The following is an 18,432-nucleotide window of genomic DNA, read 5'->3' as shown; positions in this document are numbered from 1 at the left end:
TGGCCTCCGAAAGTGCTGGGATTACAGGCATGAGCCACTGTGCCCAGCCCTTTCAGTGGTTCTTGATGTAAAATTAAGCATACACACACACACACACACACACACACACACACACACACACACAGACACACACATCTCCCCTTTCTTAACATATAAGGTAGCATAGTGGGTACACTGTTCCAGATCTTGGTTTTGTCATCTAACAGTAAGATTTCTCCTGATCAGTACTTAGAGAGATAGATCTTTAGGTTTTTGTTTTTGAGACAGAGTCTTGCTCTGCCACCCAGGCTGGAGGGCACAATCTCAGCTCACTGCAACCTCCACCTCCCAGGTTCAAGCGATTCTCCTGCCTTAGCCTCCCGAGTAGCTGGGATTACAGGTGTGCGCCACCATGTTTGGCTAATTTTTCTATTTTTAGTAGAGATGGGGTTTCACCACGTTGGCCAGGTCTCGAACTCCTGGCCTCAAGTGGTCCGCCTGCCTCAGCCTCCCAAAGTGCTGGGATTACAGGCGTGAGCCACCACGCCTGGCCTGTTTTTGTTTTTGACTTCATGTTTATTTGAATGTTGTTTCTTTGCCCATCTTCAATCTTTTCTCCCACCTTTAATGCTTTGCACAATACCATGTTTAGGCTTTATAACTGCCTGGAGGGTTATATGTAATTTTGATATGCCCCTCCCACTGGAATAGTGGTTAAGAGCACAGATACTGGTTTAGATCCCAGTTCAGACACTTACTTGCTGTGGTAATGCTGGTCTTAAGGGTAAAGGAAGCTCAGATTTTCTCTTCTCTTTTTCTCCTCCAACCCCCCCACCCAGAAGGAATGTTAATCTGGATTGGGAAGATTCCATGGCACTAGGCTGTACCACAGTCACAGAAAGAGGAACTTTAAGAAGACTAAAGAGGTAAGTGGTTGTCTCCATCTTCTGCCTGGAAGTGCCCTGTTGCTCATTCTCCCTTTCTCTCCCTTTGCAGCAGCCAGGCCTAGAGGTAGAGGCTCCCAAGCATCAATGCAACCATCTTTCTTTCAATTTTCTCCTCCTCTAGCCCTCATAGGCAGGGCCTTGTCCCATCAGTGGAGGAAGAGCAGAGCCTAGAATGTGTGCTTTGCAGGCCGCAGGCCAATCTAGCACAGGAAAACTGCTATGGGCCAGCGCGAGTCCTTACGGTTCTACACTGGCGGTTAGGGCCAGCTAATAATGAAGAATCTTTGCTTTGTTTTCTACTCTGGGCATAGATTTCCCTGAGATCGCCTGGAAACAGGTAGTTGGGGCAAGATTCAGGTTCTATTCGGGTTCTACTCTATTTTGGCCAAATACATTCTTAACCATATTGATCTCATCCTTTAATAGGTCCCCTCTTCCCAATTTTCAAACATGTGACCCTGAACAAATGAGGTACTTGACCTAAGTGTCAATTTCTTCATCTGGCAAAATGGGACCAGTAATGCAGTCTTCATACACTTGATGTGAAGGTTAAATGACTTAATATATGCAAAATAGTGAGCACAGTGCCTGGCTATTATAGCAGGTGCTCAGTAAATGGTTGCTATTATTTTTATTGCTAAGCAGTATAGTGTAGTGGCTAAGAGCATGGCTTTCGGAGTTAAACTGCTCTCTCTGGCCTTGGATCCAGACTCTGAGCTTAGCACCTGTTTGACCAAGGGAAATTAGCTCTCTAAGCTTCAATTTCCTCAATAATAATAATAGCAATAGTAACTCTCTTAGAGTTGCTGAGAAGATTAAATGAGATTCTATATGTAAAGTACTTAACACAGAAACAGAGAGCCTGATATATAGGTAGCTGCTATATCTTAACAGCATTTAAAAACTCAAACCCAACTATACTTAAATGATTTATGTCCCTTCAGATACAGTGAGAGGAACCTCTTTACATATACTTGAGCTGGGGAAGAAAGTAACATTTACCCATAAAAATGCACTCATAGTCTATATTTGTATACTTAAATTTTTGTTATGACATAGACTTCATCTCTACAAAAAATTAATAATAAATTAGCAAGACATGGTGGCATGCACCTATAGTCCCAGCTACTTAAGGGGCTGAGGTGGGAGGATCCCTTGAGCCTGGGAGGTCACAGCTGCAGTAAGCCATGATTGCACCACTGCACTCCAGCCTGGGTGACAGAGCAAGACCCTGTCTCAAAATTTTTTTTTGTTAAGAGAGTAGATTTTGTGTTACCTTTTCTTCACATTTTTTTTTTTTAAAAACACTCACACAAACAAGTTTTAAGACCAGACATAGTGGCTCACGCCTATAATCCCAGCACTTTGGGAGGCTGAGGCAGGAGGATTACTTGAGCCTAGGAGTTCAAGAACAGCCTGGGCAACATAGCAAGACCCCATCTCTATGAACAATTTAAAAATTAGTTGGGCATTGTGACATGTGCCTGTAGTCCCAGCTACTTGGGGGACTCAGGTAGGAGGCTCACTTGAGCCCAGGAGTTCGAGGTTGCAGTGAGCTGTGATCACACCATTGCACTCCAGCCTGGGTGACAGAGCAAGATCCTGTTTCTAAAAAAAAAAGAAAAAAAAATTAAGCAAGTTTATAAGGGTGAAGGGAGGACACTGTGAGATTCTGAGCATTTACTGTGTGTCCTATGGTTTACATCTTTCCTTATACTTGTGCTAATATAAAAATATAAAATATAGAGAACATATATAACATATATAAACTAATATAAAAATAACTGGAACATTATTTTTGGAGTGTTATTTTGTAGTGGGGTTAGATTCAGTATGAACAGCACCATATAGGTATCAAATGCTGCCCTACCTATTGCTCTAACCTTTGATTATTTGCTTTACAAATAGTAACACAAAAGGATTTGTAGTATTATACACCTGATCAAAGTTGTATAAAGAATGTCTGCATTTGTTTTTATTTCAAGTTGCTGAGCCCTGGCTCAAGTCAGAAACGTCTGACTCTTCAAATCTAAGCACCACATTTATGCACTTGTTTTCCGTTTTTTTTTGTGTTATGCTACCTTTAAAACAGTAATTAGAAGGGGATAATCATCTGCCACCTGAATCCTGGTCTACTGCTACCATTAAATGCAAAAAAAAAAAAAAAAAAGCTTTCTTTTCAAAAAAATTTGGTAGAGATGGTATCTCCTTATGTCACCCAGGCTGGTCTCAAATTCCTGGCCTCAAGCTATCTTCCCGCTTCGGCCTCCCAAAGTGCTGGGATTACAGGCATGAGCCCCGTGCCTGGCCACAAAAAAAAATAAAAATAAAAAAAAAGCTTCCTAAATAAGAAATTACAATTAAGACTCATATGAAGACATCAATGTATTTATACTAAAGAAACAGAAAAAAAATTCAAAGTAAATAAAGGTAGAGTGTGCATTTAGAATTTTACTTTTCTTCCAAATTCTAGATTTACAACTAAGCCTTTATTCCAGGAAAGAAAGAAAAGCCACTGTTAACTATCGTATTCTCTCCCAAATGTTACAGCAACACTGAACACTTTCCTGGACAGTCCTGTACACGTTTTATTGGTGATGCCCAAGCTTATCCCTGAACACTGGGAAAAGTGGGAAGATGTCAAGAGATAAAGACAGAGGATGACAGACCTGAGAGGGACCGAGTGACTAACTTTCCTCTGCAAGCTCAAAGCAAGAAGTTGACTGCTTTTTCACTTTAACTCTGCCCGAGCATCAACAAATCACCACTCTGGGTTTATGCAACTTGTTTCCTAACTGAATAAAATAAGCCTGAATATGAAAACATATCAGAAGAAAATTTAAGTCAGAAAAAAATTTAAGTTAGAAACTGCTGTGCTCTTATCTGTTTCCAATGAATACCACTGATGTTCTTAAAGCTTCCTAGGAGCCTCAATGGGCAGAAACCATAGTTACTATTTCAGTACAAAACAGAAAAAATAGAGATTGTAGAAGGATTGTTACTCCAAAGCCAATCAAGGAGAGTACCTGAAAGGAGGAATTACAGAAGAGACTAAAGTCTGATAGAGTAGAATGAAACACTGGATTGTGAATATTAAATTAAAAAATATTAAACATAGATCACATTACTGGACTCTAAGCTACTCTCTAGGAATAGAACAATTTCTAAGCCTTGATTCTAGAGCCAATAGTCTAGGCCAAGGCTTCTTAAACTTTAATGTGCATATGAATCCCCTGAAAATCTTGGCTCATGCCTGTAATCCCAGAACTTTGGGAGGCTGAGGTGGGCAGATCACTGGAGGGCAAGAGTTCGAGACCAGCCTGACCAACATAGTGAAACCCCATCTCTACTAAAAATACAAAAAAAAAAAAAAATTAGCTGGGCATGGTGGCACACACCTGTAATCCCAGCTACTCTGGAGGCTGAGGCACAAGAATTGCTTGAACCCAGGAGGTGGAGGTTACAGTGAGCTGAGATTGTACCACTGCACTCCAGCCTGGGTAACAGAGCATCTCAAAAAAAAAAAAAAAAAAAAAAGTTGAGGCTTATTCAAGAGATCTGGAGTACAGCCTTAAATTCTAACAAATTCCTAGGTGATACTGATGCTGCCGGCCCACGGACTACACTTCAAGTAGCAAGAAACGCATGGATAAATAGAGTGAAGTGTTGCAGGTACCTGTGTACCTACAGAGTACATACAGAGTACTATGTGAGCACCATGGAGGGCCTTTCTACCTCAGAGTATTAGAAAAGGCTTCATACAGGAGGGGATGGATGGGCTGAGTCTTCTCCTGGTAATCATGGGGAGAAAGTCAAGAGGTCAACATTAAAGTTCAGTGACTATGGTGTGAGTTGGACAGGCCGTCTAAACTTTCTGGCCCTCAATTTTCTTTCTTCTTTTTTTTTTGAAATGGAGTCTCGCTCTATCACCCAGGCTGGAGTGCAGTGGCGCTATCTCAGCTCAGCGCAACCTCTGCCAATCAAGCCATTCTCCTAGCTCAGCCTCCCAAGTAGCTGGAATTATAGGGGCGTGTGACCACACCCAGCTAATTTTTGTATTTTTAGTAGACATGGGGTTTTACCATGTTGGCCAGGCTGGTCTTGAACTCCTCACCTCAGGTGATCCACCTGCCTTGGCCTCCCAAAGTGCTGGGATTACAGGCGTGAACCACTGTGCCCAGCCTCAATTTTCTTCCTCATCAGTAAAATGAGGGATTAAAAATGTCCAGACCCTACATGATCCTAAAACCAGATTCTGTGAGACAAAGTTTAAAATATTTAATATAAGATCTGTTTAGAAGTTAGGGTGAAATAGTATAAAAGATTCTAAGCCAGGTGCAGTGGCTCGTGCCTATAATCCTAGCACTTTGGGAGGCCAAAGTGGGTGGATCACCTGAGGTCAAGAGTCTGAGGCCAGGCTGGCCAACATGGTGAAACCTCATCTCTATTAAAAATACAAAAATTGGCTGGGTTTGGTGTTGAGTGCCTGTAATCCCAGCTACTTGGGAGGCTGAAGCAGGAGAATTGCTTGAACCGAGGCGGAGGTTGCAGTGAGCCAAGATCGCACCATTGCACTCCAGCCTGGGCAACAGAGCAAAAACTCCATCTCAAAAAAAACCAAAATAGTATAAAAGGTTCTATCAATTCACCTAACAAACCAACATACATTTGACAAATGAAAGTACATCAATCAATAGGAAAACCACAGTAAGTCTTGTATTTTTAGTAGAGACGAGGTTTCACCTTGTTGTCCAGGCTGGTCTCGAACTCCTGACCTCAAGTGATCCTCCAACCTTGGCCTCCCAAAGTGCTGGGATTACAGGCGTGAGCCTCCGTGCCTGGCCCAAACCACAGGAAGTCTTAACAGCATCTTGCACTTGTTTTTTCCTATTCAGTTGCCTATTTGTAGCCGAGTGTATGGCTTCACAGTGGAACTACTTTAAAAGAATAGCATATAGAAGTCTCTCTTTATTTGCAGTGATACATTCCAAGACCCCTAGTGGATGCCAGAAACCATGAATAGTACCAGACCCTATATAAACTGATTTTTCCTATATAGACATACATATATACATGTAACATTTAATTTATAAATTAAGCACAGTAAGAGATTAATAAAACAGAACAATTATAACAATATACTGTAATAAAAGTTATGTGAAGGTGGTGTCTCTGAAAATGTCTTATTGTCCTGTACTCAGGTATTTTGGGACTGTTGGTTGACCATGGGTAACTGAAACCACAGAAAGTGAAACTGCAGATAAGTAGGGAGTCCTACTGTACTCATTTTGCTCAGCACAATAATGCTTAATATTTATAAAGTACCTTTCATACAATAATGCTTAATATTTATAAAGTACCTTTCATTTTCAAGGCACTTTACAAACATCAGTTAATTACTTGTCACACAATTTGCAAGTTAATTTTCATTAGTCCAATTAGGAGTGGACCAGATAAAACTGAAAGAGTGAAGGCGGGCCCCAGAGGGAGGATCCAAGCCAAGGTGAGAATGGTGGGGCTGTGTATGACTTATGCTCACAGTTTTTATAGGTGAGAAACAGCCCTCACCAGGAAAGCACTAAAACACTAGAAAAGGAAGAAATTGCTATTTCTGAACATCTTGCTGGAGCTTGCCACTAAGAACCAAAATACATAAGGAAAGAGGTGAAGTATTTTAAAGGCTTATTACCCCACCCCATCTACCAAAAAAGAAGTCAGCAGTGAATGACTCCATTTTCACAAAAAAGATTTCTATTATGAAAATTCAAATGAAGTTTAGCTTTCTTCGTGTTGTAGCTTTAAAGGATAAAATATTTTCTAGAATGAGTTTCGAAGGAGTGATCATACCCTAATTACAATACTTTCTCTTTGTATAGAGAATGGTTAAGTATGGCTAGGTGCGGTGGCTCACGCCTGTAATCCCAGCACTTTGGGAGGCCAAGGCAGTCAGATCACTTGAGGTGAGGAGTTTCAGACCAGCTTGGCCAATATGGTAAAACCCCATCTCTACTAAAAATACAAAAAATAGCTGGATTAGCCGGGCATGGTGGTGTGCACCTGTAATCCCGGCTACTCGGGAGGCTGAGCCAGGACAATTGCTTGAACTGAGGAGGCAGAGGTTGCAGTGAGCCGAGACTGCATCACTGCACTCCATAGCAAAACTTCGTCTCCAAAACAATAACAAACAACTAAGTATGTCCCTTTTAAATGAGAAAAACAAATTTTAAACATCAAGAATTATCCAATAATCTGGCTGGGCGCAGTGGCTCATGCCTGTAATCCCAGCACTTTGGGAGGCCTAGGTGGGCAGATCACCTCAGGTCAGGAGTTTGACACCAGCCTGGCCAACATGGTGAAACCCTGTCTCAACTAAAAATACAAAAGTTAGCTGGGCATGGTGGCATGCGTCTGTAATCCCAGCTACTCAGGAGGCTGAGGCAGGAGAATCACTTGAACCCAAGAGGCAGAGGTTGCAGTGAGCCAAGATCGTGCCATTGCACTCCAGCCTGGGCAACAAGAGTGAAACTCCATCTCAGAAAAAAAAAAATTACCCAATAATCCAGGCTGTCACTACTTAAAAAAAAATTATCCAATAAAAAATAATTTTTGTTATTGTCTTGTGCATGTTTTTTCTCAGTGCTCCAAATGCTGCAAATGTACATGCAGAACCTTTATAAAAATAATAAATGTTATTTTAAAAACTAATCAATCTGCAGTTGTTTCAGTCCTTCTGATTTATGGGCTAGGAGAGGGAGAAGTTGGGTACAAAAGACTGGAAAATTTGTAATTTTAAAATAAGGTCCATTTGTATAAACCTGAAAGTGTATCACTATTTTTGTTAAATATGGAAGAGAAAGATACCTAATCTTACTATCCATTCATAATAACATTCAAAATAAAATACCTTTTAGCAAAGGAAGCATTATATTGGAAATTCCTTAGATTAAAATAGGTTTTCTACTTCCTTCGCATTGCTCCAGTGTCTTACACACACACACACACACACACACACAGCTCACAGCTCATACCTCATTAACATAAGATGTAGATTACAGCATTTTACATTTAATATTTAAAAAATTACGTCAAGTTTTGGCACATGTATGAGTAAATGCATGTTATAGAGTGCTCTTAGTGGTAAGTCATTTTATCAGTCCATTTCAGGTTGCTATAAAAGAATGTCTAAAACTGGGTAATTTATAAAGAAAAGAGTTTCTGGGCCGGGCGAGGTGGCTCACGCCTGTAATCCCAGCACTTTGGGAGGCCAAGGCGGGTGGATCACTGGAGGTCAGGAGTTCGAGACCAGTCTAGCCAACATGGCGGAAACCCCATCTCTACTAAAAATTCAGAAATTAGCTGGGCGTGGTGGCATGTGCCTGTAATCTCAGCTACTCGGGAGGCTGAGGAAGAAGAATCGTTTGAACCTGGGAGGTGGAGGTTGCAGTGAGCTGAGATCACGCCACTGCACTCCAGCCTGGGCGGCAGAAGGAGACTCCGTCTCAAAAAAATAAATAAAGAAAGAAAAAAGAAAAAGAGGTTCTGTAGGCTCTCTTAAAGAAAAGAGGTTCTTTATAAAGAAAAGGGGTTCTGTAGGCTGAGAGGTTCAAGGGCATGGCTCTGGCTTCTGGTGAAGGCTTTTGTGCTACATCACAACATTGTGGAGAAGGTTAATGGGGAAGTGGACATTAGCAAAGAGAAGGAAACCCTGAGGGCTTTATAACCCTGCTTTATAGCAACTCACTCTCAAGGGAGCTAATCCAGTCTCTCTAGAGACAGGACCAAGCCATTCAGGAGGGATTGGGCTGCATAATTCAAACACCTCCCACTAGGCCCCATCTCCCAACACTGCCACACTGGGGATCAAATTTCAACATGAGCTTTGGTGGGGACAAACAGACCATATCCAAACCATTGCAGCCATTTTCATTTTAACATTTATTACAAATCACATTTTATAAACACTAGATAAATTACATATAAAAGCTAGACATAAAGAAGCAAAAAAACAGCAGTACTATTAATGCAAGAGAAATAAGCTAATATAATATTTAAACACATATAACTTAATAAAATTACCAATTTTTCATTGTTAATAATTTTTCATAAATTCAGAAGCTATTCAGAAATGAAATGTAATACATTCTGATTACTATCAAAGGTTAGAATTATAGAAACAACCACCATAGCACTACTTATTTTTTAAAATCGTTTCAAACATTCAGAAGCCAAATGACTGTCCTTAAAGACAAACTAAATGGGTAAAAGGTCTTATCTAACTGAAGAATACAAAATTTTAAGCTTTGGTTAATAGACAATAAGTGTAGTGGAAAATTTTAAATTAACATCTCCCTTATATGTTATATTCCTGAGTTGTTGCTCAAATATCATAAAGAACTCAGTTTATAGCTTTATATAACATTGCATTTTATTTTTGAAAAACAAAAAGTATTGTTATTATTTTCAATGTGAATAATGGTGTTTAATAATATCATCATGGCCGGGCGCTGTAGCTCACACCTGTAATCCCAGCACTTTGCGAGGCCAAGGTGGACGGATCACTTGAGGTCAGGAGTTCAAGACCAGCCTGACCAACATGGAGAAACCCCATCTCAACTAAAAATACAAAAATTAGCCAGGTGTAGTGGTGCATGCCCGTACTCCCAGCTACTCAGGAGGCTGAGGCAGGAGAATCGCTTGAACCCAGGAGGCGGATGTTGTGGTGAGCCGAGATCACGCCATTGCACTCCAGCCTGGGCAACAAGAGTGAAACTCCACCTCAAAAGTAATAATAATAATAATATAATCATAACAGGATGGAGTCCCTTTAATTTAGCTTAACTAAGGGAAAAACTAATGCCCTCTGACCACTATTTGCAAAGATCATTTGTAAATTGTGATCAAAATTATATTAAATCTGTCACCAACTTTTATTTGCACCTTATGAAATCATATTGATTTTGTAGTATTGAATGCCCTTATAAAAGAATTGAAATGATGCAGTGCTAATGGTTAGCACAAGGCCACGCACAGGGTGAGCGCTCAATATTACTAATTAAAGTGAAAATCTTTTAATGTATTATTTCTGCACCTTAACATGCAATTCAATGTAGTAGTTATTAACCCAAAAATATCCAAAAACATTTTAAACATGAAAATACATTTTAGTAACAATCATAGGAATGTTTACAAGTGGTTATTTTCAGTCTTAGTTTTATCAAAATAGAATTAAATTTCAGATTCCTTTTAAAAATAGGCCTATGAAAGCTGATTTCATAATAGCTGCTATATGTGATGTGGATGGCAGATTCAGTGCCTTCTCACAAGTTCAACCTATTGACACCTCCTGAACCAATTACTTTAGATTACAACATACCCCTTAAAACAGAGTTTCCCCTGAAGACTGAATCCGTGCATGTGAGGATTGGGTCCAAGAATGTGGATTTTTAAACAAGTAGCTCTCCTCTGCTTCCTGGTAAATTATTATGATCAGGTAGATTTGGGAAACAGTGCTTTAAAGCAACCAAAATAATTTTATCATACTTGAACATTACTTGATATGAATGGCATATTAACAAAAAATCAAATGTATCAAGCTTTTTAATAATCTGCATAGCTTATCATCATGCCTATTTCTTACCTAAAAGTCACAAGGTTTTGTTCTAATTCTCTTGATAGCCCACAAGAGCTAATAAAAGTTATCACCTTTTTAAAAACTGCTGGTGATTGGGCTTCTACAGTTTTAGCATTGCATATACCTTTTCTTATCAGGAAGCAGAAGAGTCATATAGCAGTTGCATTAAAAAACTAAACAATGTGTAATTTATTCAAATAATCATACTACTTATGAAGTAGTCTTTAAATAGCTATACCAACATCTGTTAGTAGAGTTACTTGCCAAGCTGGTTATCAAATGCCTATTTCTTTAAAAAATTCAATTTACAAAGTATTATGTCAACTCCATGTACAAAATCTCATTTGCCATATAATGCAACTAGGAAGCAATTATATAACTGGATATGTGTACATAAAAATGTGCATAGGTTCATTCTAATTGATCGACTAGTAACAAATCCCTCTAAATTGAAAACGGTAAAATAAGCAATGATATGGAGTCTCAAAAAAAGTATCATGGAGCACTGAGGAAAGTTTAAATTATTAGAGATTTGAAAGAACATTTAAATAGGATTAAAATAATAAACTGTTAGCTACTTCTATTTTCTAATAAGAATATCATATGCAGAGAAACAAAACTGCAAGCTTATTAAAATGGGTTAAATAGCTTTTAAGCTGATTAAAACTACTTAATTTAAAATGAATTATTTTTGAACCTCAAGTAAATGATGTAATAGTCAACAATTTATTAAAAAATAAACTTTAACAGTTTTAGCATTAGTAAAAACCATTGCTAATACACAAAAGTATATTATCAAATTCTATATTCACAAGTTGGGAAAGGCTTAATACCAAGTCCTGGTTCCACATTGCACTTCATATTCCCATCTGTATATCAGCAAAGTTGTAGAAGCTGTCTACATCTCCAGATGCCGTCTCCTTGCTTTCAGATACAAACATCTATTTTAAATAGAAAGTTAAAAAATAAAAATAAGTACCAAGTACTTCAGAATGCCAAAGCCCATGTTCTCCACAGAACAAAGTCCCAAGCTAATTATTCAAAAGAAGTTCAAGTACATCATTTATAGTGACAATATTTAATCTGTAGATTTTCTTTAGAATTCATATAATACACTTTGAATAGCTATAATGTAAATTAAGCTCTTTTGGAAGCACTTATATAATTAAGGTCTCTGCTTTCATAATACTTGAGTTGTATCTTATTACATCTGGACTTTTACAACACTCAATATTATGGAAGCTACTGAATAAGAGTCACTTAAACTCTTTGTTTCTTCTATTTTCTAATAATAATCTCAGTAGTCTGAGCAGCAAAACTTGAGATTATCCCTTTCAAAGCTGCTAAAGACATATTACTATTTTTTATTTTATTTTATTTTATTTTATTTTATTTTATTTATTTTTGAGACAGAGTCTTGCTCTGTTGCCCAGGCTGGAGTGCAGTAGTGCAATCATGGCTCACTGCAGCCTAGACTTCTGGACTCAAGTGATTCTCCTGCCTCAGCCTCCCAAGTAGCTGGGACTACAGGTGTGCACCACCATGCCTAGCTAGTTTTTTTTGTTTGTTTGTTTTACTTTTTGTAGAGTCTCACTATGTTGCCCAGACTGGTCTTGAACTCCTGGGCTCAAGCCGTCTTCCCACTTCAGCCTCCCAGAGTGCTGGGATTACAGGTGTGAGCCACCACACCCAGCCTACTATTTTAAATAAACTATCTGCTAAACATCAATGAAGCAATATTCAATAGAACCCTTCTAAAGTAGCTTTTACAAATGTCAGCAAGGAATTAGAGCAGATGTGGGTTCTATTCTAGCTTTATCGTAAACTAGTGTATGATGCTGACAATTTAATAAACCTTTGTAGGCTCAGTAACTACACCTGTAAAATGAGAAAGCTGGATTAGATAATCTCTAAATCATTCAGCTCTAAAAGTCCAAATTATAACCATTTTATCTCTCAGTTTCCTTTTCTATTCAACCTGGTATTTTCCCTCTCCCTTAGTACTACTGTGATGATAAAATGAGATCAAAGACAAAGTACTTTAATTTTTGTAAATTCAAGGAATCATAAGCCAAATCAGATGATAAAACCAAAATGTCCTCCCGGGTATTTATCAAAAAGTAGTCAATTATAGATTTGCTAATGTAATCCTCTATGTTTGGTTTTAAATGTATTTATGTCTGAAATTCTTAGATACAGCAACTTCATCAATATATTTAGAAAATGCCTACATGTGATGATTTCTATGTATACCTGAAGTTCAATTTTTGGTGAAGCATTACTGAAGCAAGTAAAAATGAACCCTGGGCAACAGGATCGTCCATCTAAAGACTATAATCTTAGAAATAAAATATTTTCAACAAATCAGTATTTTTAAAAATGCAAAGACTTGAAAAGACATTTGATGAGACTTTTTACTTTAGAAACTTATATACTATAGAAGGTTTTTAATAAATAGATTCTTATTTTGTAATTATTTTAAACAATTAAAGTTTTAGTTTGGCAAGAAAAAAATCACAGCTTAGTTCCCAATTATTTATCAAAGGTTCTAAAAATCATGATCTGCTTTAAACACACACACACACACAACAAAAATTCCAAGCAACATTAGGGACAAAAGTATTAAAGTATTATTTGACTGTAAGGAAAAGGAGATGAAATGAAAAGTTAGATTGAAATACAGTCAATAAAATCTTGTACCTTGGTCCCATTGAATATCTCGTTTACAATAAGTTGACATCCTTCTACAGCACCATCTCCATTAAACTCCAAGGCAATAACAGGACCTATAAGCAAACCCAAGAAACGTTTTCTTAACACAAATACAAATATATTCTAAATTTAATTTTTTTATTCTTCCCTGAAGAATCTCCAGCATCTTCTTTGAGGGTGAAAGAGAAGGAAGAGGAAAGCAGACAGATGGGACATATCACCTCAGCTGCTTCTTCCTACGCTAATCATAAAACAAATTAACACAGTCTCATAACAAGTAGCTTCAGTACTATTATAGGACTAGTGTCACATTTTTAAAGTGTTGTAAATAGTCTGGCTTTTCTGGTTCTCATTCTTCTATAAAAACCATAGAAATTCTACTCATTTAGGAGTATAAAAATAGTTGATAAAATAGCAAATAAGATCAAAAGCAATCCAAGTCAACATAAGTAGGTTTTGCCAGGCAGCCAGCCTTGCTTCCAACTCTCCTACTTAGCAGCCAAGTTCTAGGCCACCAATAATGAAGCTAAGCCAAATAGGAATTGAGGCCAGGCACCAAAAGTGATGACCATCTGAAAGTATTTTCCTTGAGTGTCTCTTAAAGCTACATTCTAGAAACAGAGACAAAGTTTTTATTTTTTAATCCTTTTCATAGAATATTTGTGCCTCCTTTCTCATACATTAATTTGAAAACATTAAAAACCTCCTACAGTGATGGAAAAGTCTTGATCTCCAGGAAATTACAAATGTACTGAAAGAAGACATAAACCCATTAAGCAAATACAAACCAACATAGAATAATGAAGTACTAAGTAATGAAATACTAGAGTGAATGAATATGAAACACTAAATTGAATGTAACCGTGTGCTGCAGTACAAGGTACAAGAATGAGAAAGAAAAGGTTACACTACATTGGGCATCAAGATAACTGAAGGCTTGTGATTTTTTTTTCTTGGAGGCTTGTGGTATAATACAGGCAACAAATACAGAAAAGGCAGGATATAGTGGTCCCTAGGTGTCTGCATAGGATTGGTTCCATTGGTTGCTCAAATCCCTTATATATTAATAAAATGGTATAGTATTTGCATATAACTTATGCACATCCTCCTGTATACTTTATTAAAAATGTATTAAAATTTTTTTTAGAGATAGAATCTCACGGCTGGGCACAGTGGTTCATGCTTGTAATCCTAGCATTTTGGGAGGCCGAGGCAGGAGGATCACAAGCCCTGGAGTTCAAGACCAGCCTAGGCAACAAAGCAAGACTCCGTCTCTACAAAAAAATTAAAAAATTAGCTGGGTGCAGGGTCACAGGCCTGTAGTCCCAGCTACTCGAGGGACTGAGATGGAAAGATCACTTGAGCCCAGGAGTTTGAGGTTATAGCAAGCCATGATCAAGCCACTGCACTCTAGCCTGGACAACAGAGCAAGACCATGTCTCAAAAAAAAAAAAAACACACATAGATATGGGGTCTCACTATGTTGCTCAGTCTGGTCTCAAACTCTTGGCCTCAAGCAATCCTCTTGCCTTCACCCCTGGCCAGGAGTTCAAGAACATATTGTAATAAAACATCTAACCTTACAAGAGAAAAGCTTAAAATCTTAAATTTTTATTTAGAAATATCAATGTAAACTCATCATCTTTTCCTTTTTAAAAATACATAGTTTCTAGCTATGTCCACTGAAAAAGCTTAAAAGAAATGACAACCCAGTAATACACAGCACCTAACATGTATTTCTAAATATCATTCTAAATATCATTCCCCATTACTAAAAATAACTAAGTAATCTTAGAAAAATAGATGATTCCATGTCTGGGGCAAGAAATGGATTAAGATCAACATGGAATATTTTCTTCAGCCAAAAAGTAATGAAGCTATCAAAGGCCAGTGGGGTTCTATCAAAAGGAGACAGAAGCCAGCCTGAAGGGGCTCCCAATGGCCAAAGATGAGACATAGTGAAACAGAAGGAATAATGACTCTGATTTATTAAAATGTACTAAATATATAAAAAGTCATGAGTTCATAATGATACTTAAGAGAGATCCTCCTTACTACCAGATATTTTTAAGGAAAATAAAAAAAGAAGAGAGAAACAAAATTCACTGTATACCAATGGAGGTTGCTAGGGCACCAATTCACTACTCTGAAAATTGATGCTTATTTTTCTCTTTATTTATTCTGCTTTTCTGACATGAAGCATGTTTCAAGTTAACCAAACAGCTCTGGCATACAAGGAGTTCTGTTAACATCTGTTAATAAATGCAGAGGTAGTGACAAGATTAAAAAGTAAGTTTGCCAAAAAAAAAAAAGAAAGAAAGAAAATACAGAAAACAGTCATTTTGCAACGCCTATTAAAACAATTGGTTCAGGCAACAATCATCAATGGTTTTAGCATCCCACAGAGAAGACTGCAGGAAACTCTACAATAAAAAGATAAGGTCGTCACCGTGTAAACCCAACCATTAAATCTTAGTATCCCTAAAAGTACAACAATCAAACATTATGTGCCTTCTCAATGAATGCAACAGGAAATGGTACCATCTATGTATTCCTGCCAAAAGAAAATAAAAGATAAAAATAAAAAAATAACTAAACCTGAACGTAAACAAGGCTTTGATCTAACTTCTAGTCTACAAGAAATACGGAGGAACGAATTAAACAACCTCATGAATACCATAACATAATTGACCAAGCTTCTTTCCCAAGACAAAGGCAAGAAAAAAGTAGTAGAGGGGGAACACCTGTTTTTGATTAAGAGTGATATAAGATAAAAAAAAAAAAACAAATACAGTAAGTGGGTCTATTTTAGATTTGGATCAAATTAACTGTAAAAACACAAAGAATTATTTTAGTAAGTAGGTAACTTTGCATATGGACTGAATATTAGAGGATATTAAGGAATTATTGTTAATTCTGTTAAATGTGATAATGCACTGTAGTTACTTAAGAAAACATTTTTAATTTTGTTTTAAGATAACGAAATATTTAGGGATGAAATGACAGGATGAATCAATTTGATTAAAATGTTTTAGCAAACAATGAGGTTTTTTTTAAGTATGGCAAGAAGTTGATGAAACTGGGTGATGGGTACACATGGGGGCCACTGTACTCTCTACATTTAGTACATTTGGAAATTTGCAAAATGAGTTTAAAAAGTACTTTAAACCTAATAAATACTGAACTAAAAAGAAAAAGTTGATAATAAATGTAGAGTTTCCAGTTTTGCAAGGTAGAAAGTTTGAATTAAGGTAGAATATAGTTTCATCACTACAAGGAATACAGTGTGTGTGTGTATTTAAGTTAGACATTTATTATTAAAAGTTCCAGTCTTTCTATAAAGAACATATAATCTAGAATTCAGAAATACAATCTTGGTAGAATTACTCAGGTATATAACTTGATTGATATTCTTTGACTAGAATACGATAAACTTCCAAAAAATGACCTAATAATTTTCCAACAAAAAAGTGGACAAATGCATTTGTTTTAACATGTGTGGATAATCTTAAATTTAAAAAGACTACAATGTTTGTCTTATATGCTTGACATAGATTTGCAACTCAGTAGTATATGGTGTTCCTAGAACGCAGCTGAAGACCTGGTATTTAGAGGAAATATGAGGGGTGGTGCTAGAAGACAGACATCTGTGGAATGATTCACATCCTCTCAAATTAGGAGGATGGAGGCCTGCTTCATTAAGAAGCTCAGGGTCGGGTGGGGGTGGGGAAAACAACAACATGGGGAACCATCAGGGGAATCCCCTTATTTCTGTTTTGCATATGAAGACTCCTAGAGCAGCCAGGTGAGGCTCTCTAGTTTAATAAAAATCATGGGAAGAGTCTGAAGACTCTTCATAAGTGTTAATAGGGATTTTTATCAGCTTATTTTGGCTGCAGTTTCCAATTTTTGAAAATGTTTAGGTAATCTTTTCCACCTTCCCAAATCCTAATTCTTTAGATTCATTAGTGTTGAACCAATGTTTTCTCATGTCTCAATTCTTTGTTTATGCATTCTTTTCATATGTATTAAACAAACAAAAACCCTTAAAAAAACTACAATGTTGACAATGCACTTGCTAAGCACTACTAAATTCTTTAAAAACTACAATGTTGACAACACACTTGTTAAACACTACTATTTGTCCCTCTATCTAATGATGATGCCAATTACTGTGATTATTTCTAACTGAACTATGAGGTCAATGAGGATTACTGGTCATGTTTTTAGTGTTTTAGTATGAACATCTTATTCAGATAGTTCATGGTAGCTTTAGATCTAAATATTTCAGCTGTCATGAAAAATTGTGAGACTCTGAAGCAGACAAAAAAGATTTCTGGATGTCTTATCTAGTGAACCCTTCTGAGTTATCTAACACGACCTTGGAACAAGCCACTATGTCTCAAGTAGATTACTGCAACAGACTCCTAGCTGGTCTCTCTGCTTCCCCATTAAAGCAACCAGTGACAGGATTTACACTTTAAAAGGACCATGACATTCCTCTGCTCTAAAACTGCCTATAAAGTATGATCTATATTTTTATTTTTAATTGCTCTAAAAATAAGTGACAGTTCAGGCCAGGCACAGTGGCTCACTCCTGTGTTCCTAGCACTTTCGGAGGCTGACGCAGGCAGATCGCTTTAGCCCAGGAGTTCAAGACCAGCCTAGGCAACGTGGCAAAGCCCCATCTCTACAAAAAAAAACACAAAAATTAGCCAGGCGTAGTAGCTCATGTCTGTAGTCCCAGCTATTCGGGAGACTGAGGTAGGAGAATCACCTGAGCTCTGGAGGTCGAGGCTGCAGTGAGCTGAGATCAAGCCACTGCGCTCCAGCCTGGGCATCAAAGTGAGATCCTGTCTCAAAAACAAACAAACAAACAAAAAAACACCAGACAGCTCGAAGCAATAACATTAACAACATATTAGGTATTTATAGCATATACAACAGTAATATATGACAATAATGACACAGGGATGAGAAGGAAGAATTAAGAATATAATGTTATCAGGTCCTTAGATGACAGGTGAAGTTGTGTAATATTAGAAGGTAGACTCAAATTATTTAAAAATATTTGCTGTAAAACCCAACATAACCATTAAATAAGTTTTTGAAGAAGAGGTATAAATATAAGTCAATAGACGAGATTAAGTGGAATTATAAAAT

At 37.4% G+C, this 18,432-nt stretch overlaps 1 protein-coding gene and 1 long non-coding RNA gene across 2 annotated transcripts in view; one reads left to right on the top strand and one right to left on the bottom strand.

Moving 5' to 3' along the window:
- The window catches only part of LOC100936917 (uncharacterized), a 28,710-nt gene extending 21,130 nt beyond the window's left edge, over positions 1 to 7,580 (top strand). Inside the window, exons 3-4 of the long non-coding RNA XR_008517959.1 lie at positions 819 to 905; positions 3,477 to 7,580. This is a non-coding gene — a long non-coding RNA (uncharacterized LOC100936917). The remainder of the gene's footprint in view (positions 1 to 818; positions 906 to 3,476) is intronic.
- Positions 7,581 to 8,842: 1,262 nt separating this feature from the next.
- The window catches only part of RP2 (RP2 activator of ARL3 GTPase), a 44,921-nt gene continuing 35,331 nt past the window's right edge, over positions 8,843 to 18,432 (bottom strand). Inside the window, exons 4-5 of the mRNA XM_002831564.4 lie at positions 13,258 to 13,343; positions 8,843 to 11,498 (exon numbers count right to left, since the gene is read on the bottom strand). Of these exons, the coding sequence (XP_002831610.2) occupies positions 11,415 to 11,498; positions 13,258 to 13,343 (170 nt within the window). The 3' untranslated portion in view covers positions 8,843 to 11,414. The remainder of the gene's footprint in view (positions 11,499 to 13,257; positions 13,344 to 18,432) is intronic.

This window comes from Pongo abelii, chromosome X (genome assembly GCF_028885655.2).
Source record: "Pongo abelii isolate AG06213 chromosome X, NHGRI_mPonAbe1-v2.0_pri, whole genome shotgun sequence".
Lineage (NCBI taxonomy): Eukaryota > Metazoa > Chordata > Mammalia > Primates > Hominidae > Pongo > Pongo abelii.
Note: the sequence above shows the minus strand (reverse complement) of the source record. Positions and strands in the feature narration are given on the sequence as shown.